At 57.8% G+C, this 17061-nt stretch overlaps 1 protein-coding gene across 4 annotated transcripts in view; it reads left to right on the top strand.

Annotated features, from left to right (window-relative positions):
- ANO1 (anoctamin 1) overlaps positions 1–17061 on the top strand; it is a 91508-nt gene that overhangs the window by 57324 nt on the left and 17123 nt on the right. For 2 of the 4 annotated variants that reach the window (XM_060105515.1, XM_060105514.1), the window contains 11 exons: positions 85–167; positions 2117–2128; positions 2753–2824; positions 4906–4983; positions 5905–5979; positions 9257–9458; positions 9632–9743; positions 11005–11062; positions 13019–13119; positions 13685–13830; positions 16615–16767. In XM_060105515.1, the coding sequence (XP_059961498.1) occupies positions 85–167; positions 2117–2128; positions 2753–2824; positions 4906–4983; positions 5905–5979; positions 9257–9458; positions 9632–9743; positions 11005–11062; positions 13019–13119; positions 13685–13830; positions 16615–16767 (1092 nt within the window). Of the gene's footprint in view, positions 1–84; positions 189–2116; positions 2129–2752; positions 2825–4905; positions 4984–5904; positions 5980–9256; positions 9459–9631; positions 9744–11004; positions 11063–13018; positions 13120–13684; positions 13831–16614; positions 16768–17061 lie in introns of all 4 variants that reach the window. The other 2 variants (XM_060105517.1, XM_060105516.1) reach the window with 2 other exon arrangements.

Here is a 17061-nt window from a genome sequence, read left to right as displayed (position 1 = left end):
GCAGAAGAGGAGAATGTTTTCATGGCATCTGACGTCGTGGGGCTTCTGAGCCCCTAACTTCCTGGTTTTCCTCCCTCCCTGCAGCCGCCACCTTCATGGAGCACTGGAAGCGTAAACAGATGCGGCTCAATTACCGCTGGGACCTCACAGGCTTCGAGGAGGAGGAGGTGAGTGGGCTTGGCAACTGCGCCCCCACCCCGTGCCCTCCCGCGTGTCCCCCGCGGCCCCCACCCTGTTGCTTCTGGGAGACTCACGTGGAAGCCCTATAGGGTCCTAAAGCCCAGGCAAGGCTGCTCCCTGCCTGCCTCTCAGTTCACGTCCCTGATGTTTGAATCCCCCGCAGTTGCCAGGGCAACCGTATGATGTCTCTTCTAGTGTTTTTGATCTCCATGCTCACATGGACGCACCACCCAGCAGCGTGGTTGGGGACTCAGGCCAAGGCTTACCATGCTGATCTCATCCTGTCTGGGGGCAGCACCGCGGGCCTGGGGAGGGGATCACCACCACCCATGAGGCTGAATCCCCAAAGGCAGCCGTGAGGCTTTGCCCCGGGTGCCAAACCCACAATCCTCAGAGCCAGCTCTTGGCCTGCAGTCGGACGTGGCTGAGAAGTGGGGCAGATCCTTCACTAGTAGCGGGAAGCCACGTACTGGGCATCTTTGTGCACCAAAGAGAGGGGCAGTCGGGGTCGAATGGCCACTGCAATGGCGGGTGGACCCCCCTCCCCGGGGTTGCTCAGGAGAAACTTTGCCAGTGCCCCATCCCGTATTGCCAGCTCCAGCCAGAATCCCCATGGTATGAGTGGGAATAAAAAGGAACAAGGTCTCCCAAATAGCAGAGCCATTAAGTGTGGCCACGATGACCACAGCTTCATGTTATGAAATCTTTTGCTCAGTTTTTTTAAAGAGAAACTGCTCATCCATTTTCACTGTAATGTGACAATCTCTTCCATCATCTTTTTAAACATCCCTATTATTATATTTCCCCACACACGCACTCCCTCGAAGACTGGATCACTTTTCCGCCAAATGTGTAGCTGAGAATCCCCTGTGCAGGCTCTGTGCTGAAAGTATTGTCAACAGACAAGGGTGCTAGTTTGCTGGAAGAGGCACCAGCTTAGTGGAGATGAGACAGCCTCTGGGACCAGGCTGTTCTTGCACCACCCTCGCTGTGTGACCTGGGGCAAGTTGCTTAACCTTTCTGTGCCTCAGTGTCCTCACCCCTCAAACAGGGATGGAGGAGTAGGGTTTGAGGGGGTCTCCCTGGGTCAGCAGATATAAAGCAATTCAAGCAGGGCCTGGCACCAGCGGGTGTCCCTTAACCCGTCTCCCACCTCTGGGTTCAACCTCTTCCCCAGTGGGTCTCATCGTCCCGTTTCACAGATGGCGGGGCCGAGGCTGATGCAAGGAGAGCCACACAGCTCCTTAGGGGCAGAGACAGGCGTGGAACGCCATTCCCCATGACGGGCCCTGGGTCACCTGTCTGCCAGAGCATGTTCTAAAGATTCAAATAGAACAAAACGCAGTGTTGTCTTGTTATTTTGGAAGTAGATTTAGAACATCCCTTTTCATGATGTCCCTGAGGCTGGGGCAGTTCGATCCCTTGGGGACCCATCCCGTGAACTCTTCACCCTGATGGCTCAGACCCTAGATGGTGGGGTGGCGATCAGAGCCACTGGGCACGGGTCCCCAAGGACCCTGAATGAGTCCCCGAAAGCGAGCCCCCCACGGCTGGCCAGGGCCTCTTCTGGGGTTAGTCACTCGAGACGAAGAGGCAGCCTCTCCACGACATGACCCCAGGTGTCCGCTCTCGGAGCAGAAGGAAGCCTGTGTACCCAGTCATCTGGCCTGTGTGTTCCTTCCCTGAGTCTAAGACAGTTCAGCCCAGCACTCCCTCGGGAATCACCTAGAACATGTGACCTGCGGAAGCAGCAACACACGCAGTCACCCTAAAGTAGCATCAGCCTTTAGTGAGCCCTCCTTATCCACCCACGTCCAACTACCTTCGTCCAGGTTCTTAAGTGTATCATCTTTAGCAGACGTAGCCTGTTTCTTAAAAAAACAACACTAGTAATGAAATCTTTTTGTTTTTGTTTTACGTTTCTGGTTCCCGGAAGGAGGCTGTCAAGGTTTGGAATTTTTTGTCACTCCTCTGTCTTCCAGTAGCCTGTCTCCCCGGGAGAGGGACCTTCTCGCACACCTGATCCGTCTGTTTCTGCTGAGCGGTTCCCTGCAGCTCTTCCACGGCGGGCAGGGGTCTCCGTTTCCTCCCCCACCTCTGGGTCTCTCTTAACCCCTGTTCTTCTGTTCCAGTGCACTTCGCTGATCTGCTCTGGGCTCTCCCGAGGTCTGGTGCCTCTGGTCTGCCCCTGCTTGCTGACACTTACTGCCATCTCTTCTGACCCCCACAGCTCCAGATAGGATATTCTCAGGGGCCAGTTCATGGTTGGGTGTTCAGAGTGAGTGGTCTGCAGGATGGGCTGCAGCCTGGTGCAGACTGACCTGCCTGCAGGACACAGAGCCCGATTCTGTGGCCTTCCCAGTGGTCTAGGGCTCCCCACAAGGTAGAGAATTCTGGATGAACTGCATACAATGAGTTCTAAATTGGAAATGGTACAAACAGCCAGCTAGGAACTGGCCCCAAAGGGTGTCCAAGGGAATGTCTGGGCTGATTTTGCCACGCGTGCTCCTCTTGAGGGTCTCAAACTCACAGAATTAACAAAGGCTCCCCGCTGACTTGGTTTCTTTTGCAGGACCATCCCAGAGCCGAATATGAAGCCAGAGTTTTGGAGAAGTCTCTTAGGAAAGAATCCAAAAGCAAAGAGGTACGGTGGCCGCTGCCAGTTGGCTTTCCCAGCAGTAAAACATTCTACATTCATCAACATTTCAGACCAGGGATCAGCAAACACTGTGTAGTTGGGGGGCCAGCCCCCAGACAGGGCCAGATAGTAAATATTTTAGATCCTGCAGGCCTCTGTCATAGCAACTCAACTCTGCCATTGTAGGATAAATACAGCCATAGACAACAGGTAAACAAATGGGTCTGGCTGTGTTCCAATAAAACTTTATTTATAAAACAAGCAAGGGGCCGATTTGTCAAACCTGCTAGAGTAGAGATCTACCTTTTTGATCTATCCTGAGGGTGATCTCAAACTTCAGCCAACATTTCAACATCAAGAACCGAGTAGCTTTGCAGCTTTTTTGCTCTGGGTGGTCATTATGTCCAGCCCTCCAGTTCTACATTGAGTGATGGTTGGAAGGGTTTTGCCCCAACAGGGTCCCTGAGCAGCTGGCCAGTTCCTTGTCTCACTCACAGACCATGAGAATGAGAGAGAGAAGTGTTTTTGTGAAGTTCCTGAAGCCATCACCTTTTTTATAACAAATGCCTTTCTTTTCCCCCAAAACCTCTCATTCAAGTTGGCAGTCATGTTTGCAGCCTGAATTCTCACAAACCTCTGGGGGTGCTCGGTTATTTTTTTAATGGAGGTTTTTTATATGACATGGGACAAGCACAGAGCACCCGGGCCCTTGTCAACCTCTCACTGAGGCTGGAAAGTCAGGTCCTGAAGGGATGGGGAGCAATTGTAGGGCACTCTTCCCTGATCCCGGTGTTCTGGGTCACACCTGCACCGTTGGCCTCCGGGAGTGACCAAGGCGAACCCCTGCATCGATCTTTTCTTGTCATTGTGTCCCATGGACAGAGTTTGCTGGTACAGAGTGGCTGGGGGTCCCAATTACCAAAAGTCCCCTCTGGGGGGGCAAAGTGGGTGCAGCAAAACCCCCTCTCGGGCCCCAGTTCCCGTAACAGAGCAAAAGCCCAGCTCAGTCCTCCTGCAGCCAGAAAGCGGGTGCACTTCCCGGAACTCAGAGTCTGAGAGGGACCGAGGGTGCAGAGAAAATAACCACAAAAGCGTGAGTCCTCACCCCAAAATGAGAAGACTGTTCTTTTAACTTAACACATCAGAACGCATGTCCCGAGCACATTGCCTTCGGAGCAGCCGCCCTGTGGCCTTGAACCAAGGGCACCAACAAGGAGCCCCCCATGGGCTGCGTCCCCTCTCCTAAAGGGAGAGGCGTGGTCGCTGCTGCTCTGAAGCCCCCAGGCCCCCATGGTGAGCCACCACGACCCGCGTGCAGTGCAGCATCCTCGCCCCCCAACAGTCCACCCCACGGCTTTACGGTGGCCCCTCGTAGCGTGAACGTGGTTGGGATTTCATTCCTTCCTAAGGAAAAAAGGGCTCGGTGGCCCACGTCACATCCACTTAAGTCCGGGGCTCGACCAAGCCCGAGTGCCGGGCCTGGGCAGCCGTGCCAGATTCCCGGTCACTCTGCTTCTTGGCTTTGACCCGAGCTCTTTGATCACCAGAACGACAAAGGTCGGGGTTCATTTCTGCCAGCCTCTGATGGTGACGCCAGGCCCTGAATGCCTCCGTGGGGCCACACCCTCCCTTGATTTTCTCCTCCGTTTCCCTGGCTCCCAACTTTGTGGTTTTCATTTTTCCAGCTAAGGCACCAAATCTGTTTAGGAAAGAAAAGATCCACCCCTTCACTGACGTGTTAGGATTCATTCTGAGTGTGGCTTCCTTCACGCGGGCGTAAAATGCTCAGGGTCATCCTCGCCTTTGCATAAGATGCACCGTCTGAATTACGGCCACCGTCTGGTGAGAGGGGCCCCATGGAGCCCACCGAGCGTCCAGGCTGGAGTTTTCATTTCCATTACCTTTGTGGCAGCCTTTCTTTTAGAATGTGGGTCTCTGCCATCTCTGATGGGTTTAAGATGCCCAGAGCCTGAATCAGCCCCAGCAGCCGGCACAGCCAGGGGTGCGCTGGCTGCCCAGGGGGCCGATGGGGGCCTGGGTGGCGGTCTCACCCCACGGTGCTCTCTTGTTTCCTCCACCCGCCCCAGAAGCGCCGGCACCGTCCGGAGGAGCCAGCAAACAAATGGAGGCAGAGGGTTAAGACAGCCATGGCGGGGGTGAAACTGGTACATGTCACGTCGGGCCGTCGCGAGGCTTGAGTGTTTGCAGACGACCAAAGTCCACTGTGTTTTCCTCAACCGACTGACTGCTGTATTATCCTTTTAACATTCACATCCACGTTCCTTTGCCTGCCTTCGGCACCCGCGGGCTGTGACGTGTGTTGAGATGTGTCTGCATGGCTATGGTGGGTTCGTAGGGGGAGCTCGGCTGTCTCTGGAGCTTGTGAAATGTGCCTGTCGCAGCTGCCTGCCAGCGGTCCCTGGTCTCGTTAACATGCATGCCACCTGCCCTGGAATGTGTGGCCTCGGGTATCACGCGTGCCAGCATTCTTTGACCTCGTCCATGCGTTTTTCCCGTTAAAAATCCACCCCGTTCTTGAAACATCCCAGGTTAGCAACAAGCGTCCACTTCAGATCCCTCCAGACCCTGCTGTCCCTGCGCCAGAGCCTTCGGACCACGTGTCCCCGCTCTCCGCCATTGCTACGTGGCAGGCAGCGTTTGAACTTAGAGTGCTGGTGGCTTGTTTCAACTTGCTCTGCAAAGGAAATTTACTGTTATGGTCTGGGTGGTGAAGGAAAACAGCTTAGATCTTCTGGCCTTGGAAATGAGACCTTCAGCCAAGAAAAGGAGTCCAGGCTTCTCCCAGACGGGGGTCTGATCATCTAATTTAGAAAAGCCTCTGGCACCATCACGCCCCGTACACAGAGGACTCACTTTTTTAGACAACTATTATTCTTTCTATCATTTCGTAGCATCATTTCATCGGGGATAAGGCCCCAGATGCCAGATGTTTGCATTCATTCATCATCATTTCTTTTTAACTGTGTTTCTGTTGTCCAAGTTGTTTGCGCCCATACATACGTGCACACACACATCTTTCCACTGGGATGGTCCCCACCGCTGACCCAGCCCTGTTCGTGTTGTAGACAGACAAGGTGAAGCTGACCTGGAAAGACCGGTTCCCAGCCTACTTCACCAATTTGGTCTCCATCATCTTCATGGTGAGCTCTGGGAGGTAAAGGAGGGAGGTGTACCAAGGTGTGCGGTGCTCACCTGGATGGGGCCAGCCATCCTCGTGGCAGCTGTGTTCACCCCAGGCTGCAGTGACCCCCAGGGGGCTTCCCAAGCCCTGGGGCCCGTGCGGTGGTTTCCTTTGGTCCCCGACACACATCTTTCATTCTGAGAGTGACACACATAAGTAAGTAGTCATTCAAACCCAGGAGTTCACAGGTATTATTTAAGACAAAACGGGGGGCTTTTAAAGAAAACCAGTAAGTGAAGAACACACGGGACAAAAATCAGGACGATGCCACTCAGGTGACGGAGGGCCCGTGACGCCAGGCTCATCCGGATGCTGCTGATTTGAATAAATTGCCAACACCGTGGCCGGCTCTATTAGGGGATTTTAATCCCCAGTTAATTGGGCTGCATCCCTGGAAGGCCTCAGGCCCATGCTAGCCGTGCTTTCATTCCCCCCCACAATGGGTCAGGGCCACCTGTGGTCAGTGTAGCGATGACCTTGCTATCAAGGTCATCCGCATGGCCGCTGTGGACCAAGGGCTGGGCTATGCCCAGTGGCCTGAGGGCCTCACACCTGCCTGTTCCCCTCCTGCTGATGAGGAAACGGAGGCCAGAGGTCTCACCCCATCCCCAGGCCAGAGGCCAGGCAGATAGTCTGCCCTGAGACACCCCCCGCCCTTCCGTATGAACTTGGAGACCCACAGGTGGGCTTGCCTTGGTTTTCCACTGGGGGTGGCATCTGAGGCCCCCTAACCTGAACAGTTGGAAGCAGAGGGAGGACTCCGTTTCCCCTAACGCTCTCTCACATGGCAAGAAGGAGCTCTCTGATGTAAAGAAATCTGTGGTGGGGACCCCCAAGACCACGGATTGGGAGCCACTGGGGGGTGGGGGGAGGGCCGTTGGGCTGTCAGGATGACTGGGTGGCAGTGGGCCCAGCCGTGTTTTGAGGGTCCTGGAGCACACCCCCCAAATGCACAGGAGTGCTGGCAGGGTAATGTAGGATGACGTGGTCCCTGCCCGGAGCATCCCCGAGGCTCACCCGACAGGGGACGGGGTGCGGGAAACGGGGGACTCAGGCACCAAGGTTCAGCCCTTCCTGGCAGAGAAGAAGCAATGTCAGCACAGAAGGTCCAGTGAGGGGATGACAGGAGGTGGGAGGCTGTGGGCCCTTCTGTGCCACGGCAAGTTTGGACAAGAGCCCTCGTGTTACGGGTCACTTCCTTGATTAGTCTTCAGCGGGGTTTGAGTTTCTCTTGAAACTCTCATAATAAAGATCAAGATGGTGGGCAGTGGAGTGCTGGTCTGGCACCTCCATCAGGTGTCTCTGGCCTTCTGCGCACCTGTCCTGTGCCTGTGTCCCTCTTGGTCACAACATGGCTGCCCCACCTCCAATATCACCTCCACTTTCCAGGCAGGAGGAAGGGGAAGGAGACAGAGGCCAGTGGAGGCAGCCCCTCTTTGAATGTGCTTTCCCAGAAGGCCTGCCCACACCTCTGCTTGCATCTGGCCACCCCTGTCTGCAGAGAGGCGGGGAAATGGGCACATTGTCACTGCCGCAAAGGTGGGACAGTGGGTAGGGAACTAGCTGACCCTTGAGGTACTGGGGACCCCACCACAGATGAATCAGTTTTGTCCTGCACTCGGGAGCTTCATTCTCCGAACAAATAGCAGGCGAGCACCTACAAGGTGCCCCCATGCTCCTGGCCCTGGAGATGCTGGTATGAACACAATGACCAAACCCTGGCCCTCACAGCCCTTTCCTTCCAGAGGGGGCATTGCACCCAGGAGGGAACACAGCTATAGGGCTTGTCATGGGGATGCACCGGCCTTCTGACAGGGAAAGGGGGCACCTTGCTGAGTCACCCTGCAGTCCTGGCGCCCCGTCTGCACCTCCACACACAGGCAGGAGGGACATCCCGGAGCCCAGGGCGGTGCCTTCCCCTGGGAGGGGCCTCTTGGCAGGAGCGCGGGATTTTCCCAGGAAAGCCCGCATTCCGGGAGCTGGGAGCTGGCGGCGAGAGGTACCCACACCTCACCACAGGGCCCCCCCTTCATCAGGACGTTCCCCGGGCGTGTGTGGTCACCGTTCAGTCGCCCGCAGATATGGACAGCTACAGAGTTACTGGCCCGAAATTTACAATAAGAGCTTCCTGGGAGATGCCTGTCGCTGTGGCCTCCCTCTGGGGTGAAGCAGCCACAGCCCTTCCAAACTGCAATCAGAGGCACACAGCATGGCTCCATGCCCCTCCAGGGCTGTCCTGGGAGCCTCGAGGGGCCGTTCTGGCAGGGGTGGGCCACCCTGCACAGCCTCAATGGGAGTGACATGCCCGGGACCCTGGACACACAGAGGGTGCAGTGTAGTCGGGCTCGGGTGACAGCCCTGCACAGCTGCCCTCCATTCAGTGTCCCCTCGGGACTGGCATTTGCAGGAATCCGCACTCTCAGGGCAGGACACAGTGAGGACAAGGTCTTCCAGGGCGAGTCAGGGCCTTGGAGGGTTAGGAAGATGAGCCCAGGCAGACACACGGCTCCACGCGGAACAGACTTGTCATCCTAGCCTAGCCCGGCCTCTCGAGTGGCCGCCAGTCCAAGTTTTAGGGAATGTTCTGGTCCCACAGTGGTTTGGGCAAGATGAGGGTCTCGTTCCCAGGGACAAGCCGAAGGGTGTGGGTCGCTCCCGGCGAGGTCGGGAGAAGGGACCCCATCCGTCTGTCCCAGCCAGGCCTGCAGCGTTGCCGGTGGGACCAGACCATCCCACGCCCCACCCACCTCCTGCAATAGCATCGAGAACGTCACCGCTTCCACTCAGGGTCATCCAGGCTGGGGGGAAGCCCCCCCTGCAGTTAGCCTGCCGTCACACAAGCCAGGCAGCTACTGGGGTTGCAGCGACCCTAAGTCCTGTCGGGGACGGTGGGCAAGATGTCTCGATGCCCCATAGTGAGCAGCAGAACCTTGCCCTCCGAGCTTGGTAGACACACCCAGAAAATCCCAGTTCACGTGCTGGGTGACCTGGCCTGGTGGCCCAACCTCTCTGAACATCAGTCTCCTCTTCTATAAGACAGAATCTAGCCACTCATTCATCTGTGAAGTTAGCACCCATAAAGCCCAGGGCATTTGGTGGGTGACAAGAAGCACCCATCTTTGTTTTGCAGTGGAAGTGCTCCTGGGTGGGGGGACAGCTGGGCCCAGGGAGCTGGGGGAGGTTGTCCGATGGGCCCAGGGGGACCCGGCCAAGAGCGTCCCCTCCTCCCCCCGCAGGTCGCAGTGACCTTCGCCATCGTCCTCGGCGTCATCATCTACAGAATCTCCACGGCCGCCGCCTTAGCCATGAACTCCTCCCCCTCCGTGCGGTCCAACATCCGGGTCACGGTTACGGCCACGGCGGTCATCATCAACCTGGTGGTCATCATCCTCCTGGACGAGGTGTACGGCTGCATAGCCAGGTGGCTCACCAAGATTGGTGAGTGCCCCGGCCAAGCCCTGGAGCCTGGCGGCCCCAGGTCACCTCCCTCCGGCTGTGGGGCCTTGGGCTGGTCACTCACCCTCTCTGAGCCCCACTGCTCTGACAACTGAGGGAAGTGGTCAGCCTGGCCCGGGGCAGTGGCTCAGCAGCGTGTGTCTCACTCCTTCTAGAGGTTCCAAAGACGGAGAAGAGCTTTGAGGAGAGGCTGATTTTCAAGGCTTTCCTGCTGAAGTTCGTGAATTCCTACACCCCCATCTTTTACGTGGCGTTCTTCAAAGGCCGGTAGGGGCTTCTTCAGTGACTGAAACGCACTGCTTTTCCGCAGTCCAGTAGAAGGCTCCCCTCCCTCATCTCTCTTCAGGTGGGAGGCACCTGGCCCAGGACAGAGCAGTCGGTGTGGCTCCCACTGCCACTGAGTTTGGGGAGAGGCCTGGCTCCTGCTGGGCCCCCAGGGAGCAGGGTCCCCTGGGAAGCAGGGACCCTAGACTTTGGGGATGCCAGGCAGCAGGGACCCTGGGAAGCAGGAACCCTAGACATCGGGGAGCCCAGGGAATAAGGACCCCGGGAAGCAGGGACCCCAGGGAAGAGGGACACCAAGCAGCAGGGGCCCGGGAAGCAGGGACCCTAGACATTGAGGACCTCAGGGAACAGGACCCTGGGAAGCAGGGACCCCAGGCAGCAGGGACACCAAGCAGCAGGGACCCGGGAAGCAGGGACCCTAGACATTGAGGACCCCAGGGAACAGGACCCTGGGAAGCAGGGACCCCAGGCAGCAGGGACCCCAGGCAGCAAGCTCCAGGGGTTCCCACAGTGCAGGGGGTGAGGGCTGCAGGAGAAGATGCAGGAAAGGCAGCCGCTGGTGTTCCAGGCTGGTGGGGGGTGAACCCCATGCCCTGACCCTCTGGAGCTGTCCTGGGTTTATCGGGGCCTGTGGCCCACCCACCAAGACTCCCCACCACCCCTCCGCCTAGGGGCTGGCAGGGCTGATCCCAGAACCCCTCCCGAAGTCACCTTCCTCGGCATCATGTGATTTATAAGTACCACTCCACCCTGGGGTCCTGGAGCTGGGCCAAGGTGCACAGGCCCCCCCCTGAGAGCACCCACATCAGAGCAGGCTCTCAGAGGGCCCCTACTCCCACAGCCCACAGGAGGCTGAGAGGCGGCCTCAGGGACCACCCGCACCCCAGCCGGTCCGCAGTCCCCAGCGTGGTTCCGTGACCCTGCCACGGTGGGTGGCACCCTCTGCCCTTAGGCTGCTGTGCCTTCTTCCCCTCCTGGGCTCCCTCCCCTCTATCTGCCCCTCAGCCTCTTGGTTTCCTGTTGAAGCTATGTTTTCTTACCCACCTGTTGGTTTGGGGATCACATGAACGTTCAACCAACAGAAAACCCCTGTGGCTGATTCTTAGGCGGTGAAATGGGCGGAGGGAAAAGCCTGTGAGACACCGGAGGCTCTGACCTGGGGAATCATGACACGGCCCAGTCCCCACGTGGGGGTCTCCGCGAGCCCGCTCTCCCCTCTCTAAATGACCCCCAATTGTTGCAGGTTTGTCGGACGCCCAGGCGACTACGTGTACATTTTCCGTTCTTTCCGGATGGAAGAGGTAACGAGATCGTACGCACTGCTCCGCTCTGTTGGTTCTGTCCACGCGGAAAACCTGACAGCTCCCTGCCCTGAGAGACCCCTGCTCTGTTCTCCAGCGGCAGGGACGGGGCTTCGCTCTTCTTTGGTCTGTCCATATAGGATGACCCTGAAAGGAGAACGTCTCTTCAGGGTCATGGAAGCCAAAAAGTTACACCCGCTTTTTTTTTTTTTCTTTGTCTGTAAGACCTTGAATGTTTTTCTCTTTGGTTAAGATGAATTAGTGAGGGAAAAACAGGACTCAGCTACACTTCTTTTCCTTTAACATTGAAATGCCCACCTCTCTTCCCGCCAAGCACAATGCTGGTGACCTTTGGCTTCTGCTCAGCGATTCCGGCCACTCCAGGTCTGGTGAGTCATCCAGCTGCCTTCTGCCGCTGAGTCCTGGCCCCCAGACTTGCTCTGTCTGCTCCGTCAGACCAAGCCGGGCTTCGGGTCTCAGGGAAACCAGTCCAAATTTCCAACTTCCAGAATAATTCAGCATATCGGAAAAGAAGACTCTTTTTTTTCTTTTTTGCGATACGCAGGCCTCTCACTGTTGTGGCCTCTCCCGCTGTGGAGCACAGGCTCCAGACATGCAGGCTCAGCGGCCATGGCTCACGGGCCTAGCCACTCCGCGGCATGTGGGATCTTCCCGGACCGGGGCACAAACTCGTGTCCCCTGCATCAGCAGGCGGACTCTCAACCACTGCGCCACCAGGGAAGCCCCAAGAAGGCTCTTTTTTATCACGGTCTTCTTGATAAAGATTCTGTGAAACAGGGTAGGGAGGATTGGGGTGGGCATCAGGTACAGGGTGATCTGGCTGCCTGGGGCACAGTCTAGAAGTTCAACCGCCTAGATGCCGGCCCCTGAACATCCCAAGACATAGGCCTCATCCGCAGTAAGGGATGTTTGCAAAAAGCCCACGATGTGCTCCCCCGCTATATAACACATCATTTACATAGATGACACCCTGTTAATCTCTTTAGTGGTTGGAGAAGTTGGGGAAATGCCTTTGTGGAGTAGAATAAAACAGAGGAAGTTTTTGGGTTTTTTTAATGAGACTGATGGCTGTCCCGGATAAATTTTTTGGTAATGGTATATAAAGTTTTGCTCGGGACTGAGAGAGGAGTGAGCTGTGCCCCAGAGTGTCACCCAGTGTCCCTTGAGTTCCCTTCACTTGGACAAGTTAAGCTTCTGACGGCCTGCCCGGCCCCCAGTACAAGCCCACGAAGGACAGGGCATTAGGCCTCCGAGGGGTGGCCGGCTTCCTCACCCTGCGGCTTCCCAGCTGCACGGCCCAAGCCTGCGTGGCTCTGGGGAAGGAGCAGCCCTGAGATCCAGCCCCACCGCTGCCTACTCCCTGGCAGTGTACTCCGCTCTGAGCCTTGCTCCAGCCCTGAGAGCCTGTCGGCCAGGTTGTACTAGCTTCCGGGAGTTGCTGTAACAAGATACCACAGACCAGGTGGCTTAAAACAGCAGAGATTTATTCTCTTATGGGTCCAGAGGCCAGAAGTCCAAAATCAAGGCATCAGCAGGGCTACGCTCGCTCCGAAGGTTCTAGAGAGGGTTCCTCCAGGCCTCTCTCCCAGCTCTGGCGGCCGCAGGCAATCCTTGGCCTCCCCTGCTCATCGATGGGCCTCTCCGATCTCTGCCTCGTCTTCACGGGGCCTCCTCCCCTCTCTGTACCTGTGTATTTCCTCCTCTTATCAGGACACCAGCAATAGGAGCAGGGTCCACCCTATGCCAGCACGACCTCATCTTACCTCGGTCACATCTGCAAAGACCCTATTTCCAAATAAGGTTCCGGGGGTTCAATGTGGAGGACACAATTCAACCCTCAGCCCGAGGGCCGACCTCCCCTCGCTGGGAGCTGGGGTCGCCTCTCCCGATAGGCAGGGCGGGGGCAGGGGCTGACGCCCGTTCTCTGTGCCGCAGTGTGCCCCGGGGGGCTGCCTGATGGAACTGTGCATCCAGCTGAGCATCATCATGCTGGGGAAGCAGCTGATCCAGAACAACCTGTTTGAGATTGGCATCCCGTGAGTAGCATCAGCTTCAGGTCACGGCGGAGCAAGGGGGAGATCAGGGCCTTGGGGTGCTCAGGAGACTCTTGCAGTAGTCTGGGTGACAGGTGATGTGGGGCCAGGACCAGGGTGGGGGCACCGGAAACAGGGAGGTGGTGAGGACACAGGAGGAAGATGGGCTGTAGCCACCCCTAGTGGACGAGGCCAGGGACGAGGCCAGGATGACCCCTGCTCCCAACTGGCTGAGGATGCAGGGTACCCATAGGTGGCCCCAAACCCACGTGCCAGCCTCCATGGTCCAAGGCAGCCAAGTCTGCTTGGGCCCGGCCAGACCCCTGACACCTGAGGGGCCCTCCCTGGCCTCCGTTTCCTCATGTCACAAACAGAGCAGTGATGCTTGCCCGCTGCCCCTGGGGAAAACGGCAAAGGAAATCCTCAACAGAGGGGTCATGGCAAAGATGTTAGTTCGGGATTTAGAACACTCGATGGCTCAGAGAATTGGAAAAACAACTTGGAGGTGCCAGAACCCCAAGCCCACCTTCCTGGAAGCCTAACCGAGGTGACGTCGTGTGTCTTTCAGGAAGATGAAGAAGTTCATCCGTTACCTGAGGCTGAAGCGCCAGAGCCCCTCTGACCACGACGAGTACGTGAAGAAGAAGCAGCGGTACGAGGTGGATTACACGCTGGAACCCTTCGCGGGCCTCACCCCGGAGTACATGGAGATGAGTGAGTGACGGGAGGATCCTGTCCTGGGAGACGGGGCAGGGCGGAAAAGGGCCAGCTGGCCGCCTGGGGCTCGCCGCGGTCCCTGCACGGAGCGGGACACACCCAGGACTCAGCCGTGTCACCTGCAGCTGTGTCGCTGGATGGGAGGATGCCCAGAGGCGGCACATGACTCCCAGGAGTGGGGCGAGAGAGAGAGGGGACAGGCCAGGTGTGACCTGCACGGCAGCCACCTGGAGCCTCCCTGACCCCACCTCCGACCTCTCCCTCCACTTGGGCCACACTGGCCTCCTTGCTGTTACCCAAACCCATAGAGGTCACTCCTGCCAAGGAGCCTTTGCACGGGCTGTGCCCTGCCCGGAATGCTTTCCCCTGGTATGAGCGTCACTCCCTCTCTCCCTTCCTCCAGGGCTCTGCTCAGAAAGTCCCCCACCAGAGGGGTCTTCCCAACCGCAGCGTTTAAAAGGGGCAGCCCCTCCCCCTGCTTTCTGGTTCTCACCGCAGCTGATATCTTTAGTCCCCATCCCTTTCTCCTTCCTCTGCCATCTGCCTCTCCTGTAGAATCAAAGCTCCATGAAAGCAGGTCTTTTTTCTTCTTCACTGCTGTACCCCCTGCCCCTAGAACAGGTCCAGCTATACACTGGGTGTTCAATACGTGCTCCCTGAATGAATGGATGAGTGAAGGCTAGACTCACGCAGAGGGGTCCCACAGTGTCGTGCCCCCTAACCACCACGGACAGCTTATCTTAAATGCTGGGGGACTTCCCTGGCGGTCCAGTAGTTAAGACTCTGGGCTTCCACAGCCGGGGCCCTGGGTTTGATCCCTGGCCGGGGAACTAAGATCCCTCAAGCCTCACAGTGCAGCCAAAAAAAAATTTTTAATGCTGGTTCCCGGGCCCAATCCTGGTCTGCACGGAGTGGGACCCAGGACTCTGCATTTTAACAGGCACCTGGGCGAACCAGCCACGGACTGGTCTGCAGGGTGGGCTGGTCAGGGGTGGAGTGGCCTTGGGTTGCAGGAGTGGTTCTGTTTAATTGTACCGCGGGCGCTTCCCTCCCTGTTGGCAGAGTTGGTCCCAGTAAGTCACTCCCAGCTTCCTGGACGACGGTGCCATAACACTCTGAGACTTAAAACAAGGAGATGGTGTGGTGTTTGGGTGACATCCTCTGTTTTGTCCCGGAATCAAATCCAGGCTGAACCGGAGGCAGATGGGCAGCCCCCTGCCCTGTGGGTGCCGCTTCCCCAGGCCTGCCCTCTGCCCGGCTGTTTATGCTCATCGTGGGGCCTGGGAGGAGGGTCTCCACTGCCTGACCCCGTGGGAGGATGGACACCGAGAACAGCAGCCTATGATCCGCTGAGAGACTGCAGTCGGTCATTTCCCCAGATTTTAATTTTTTTTAATTTTATTATTATTATTATTATTTTGGCTGCGTTGGGTCTTCGTTGCTGTGTGCAGGCTTTCTCTAGTTGCGGCGAGCGGGGGCTTCTCTTGTTGTGGAACACCGGCTCTAGACGTGTGGGCTTCAGTAGTTGCAGCGCGTGGGCTTAGTAGTTGTGGCGCACGGGCTTAGCTGCTCCGCGGCATGTGGGATCTTCCCGGACCAGGGCTCAAACCCATGTCCCCTACATTGGCAGGCAGATTCTTAACCGCTGCGCCACCAGGGGAGTCCCCAGATTTTAATTTTTATGGTGGCTGGAGAGTCCTGCGTCCTCTGGGGTTTAGTGAAATGAAATTCCTGGGGCAGGCCCCTCCTGCCCACCCAAGGAGCAGCCAGCCTGTGCCTGGCAGTCTCCTCCAGGCCGACTCGGGCTGGGATGGGGTAGGTGGAGGAAAAGGCCCAGTGAGCATGACCCACCCGCACCTCCAGCTGCCCTCCCCGCTGCCGTCCCTGCAAGAGGAGGCAGTGTCACTCGGGATTCAGGGAACCCGCAGCCTCGGGGCTCAGCAGCCCCCTGGCCCCGACCCTGAGCTTATCCAGTGGCCTCCATCCCATCCATCATAACTCCAGAGCCTTCAGGCGAGGCCAGCGTCCACAGAAGCATCCCGCGGAGCCCCCGTGGGGCACGTGAGGGGCCAGGGACGTGGCTCTGGGACGAGGGGTCACACAGAGCCTCCACGCACCCCGCCGCGCTAACAATGGTCACTCTCAGCCCGCCGGGCCCAGGGCGACTTTCTGCCAGCCTCCTTGTTTCCCGCCTGGCACCGAGTGCCCTTGGGTGGGGTCTGGCTGTGCAGTTCCTGAGCCAGCTTCCTCCACTCGCTTCCATTCAGCACCCTTTCCCCAACCTGCCCCGCCAGCCCGTGACGAGGAGAACAAGGAACAGCGAGGGAGTGAGGCAGAGGGGCGAGATTGTCCAGATGCGGGCGGCGGGCCCCGACCGGCTCCCCGAGGCCCGATGGAGGGGGACACTGGGGGCTGTTGGAGACGCAGTGATGCTCGCGGGCCCCCCAGGTCCTAGGAAGCACTAGGGCACCGTCCCAGCCCGCACACAGGGTGACTGAGGCTGGGCCTTTGTGCTCACGGACACCTTTTTCCCATTACTGGTGATTTTTTAAGATCAGACACATGCTAAGTGAGTACACGCCCTTTATTCAAGAGGCAAGACTCAGGTCCAGAGCAAAACTTGGAACCTTGCCCACAGCTCCCTCCCGGCCTGGGCGTGTCCGAGATCCCCTCTTACACGTGGGAGGCAGGGCCCCGTCCTACCCGGGTGCGTGGGGCGGGGGTCCTGCCGTCCCGGGACAGGGGCAGCGCGTGCTGACCGCCACCTCCTCCTCCCTGCAGTCATCCAGTTCGGCTTTGTCACCCTGTTTGTCGCGTCCTTCCCGCTGGCCCCGCTCTTTGCGCTGCTAAACAACATCATTGAGATACGCCTGGATGCCAAAAAGTTCATCACGGAGCTCCGAAGGCCGGTGGCCGTCAGAGCCAAGGACATCGGTGAGTGCCCTGGGCACTGGGGTTGGAGGACATACGGGGCTTGGGGAAAGGATGCTGCTCCCCGGAAGCCAGAGGCAGAGCTGGCAAAGTGGGGTCCCAGGCTCCTCACTACGCCTGCCCTGGGGACAGAGTCAGAGATGGGGTGGGGGTGAGGATGCAGGAACTCCAGGCCCCTCTCCACTCCACCCCGAACTGCCAACTCCTGAGATGTGTGGGCCACGGAGAACACTTGGGAAAGAGCTCGTGTCTCGGATACCTGAGTATCTCCCCGGTGTGCTGCTCCGGGAGGTCCAC

This window comes from Mesoplodon densirostris, chromosome 7 (assembly GCF_025265405.1).
Source record: "Mesoplodon densirostris isolate mMesDen1 chromosome 7, mMesDen1 primary haplotype, whole genome shotgun sequence".
In the NCBI taxonomy this organism is placed as follows: Eukaryota; Metazoa; Chordata; class Mammalia; order Artiodactyla; family Ziphiidae; genus Mesoplodon; species Mesoplodon densirostris.
Note: the sequence above shows the minus strand (reverse complement) of the source record. Positions and strands in the feature narration are given on the sequence as shown.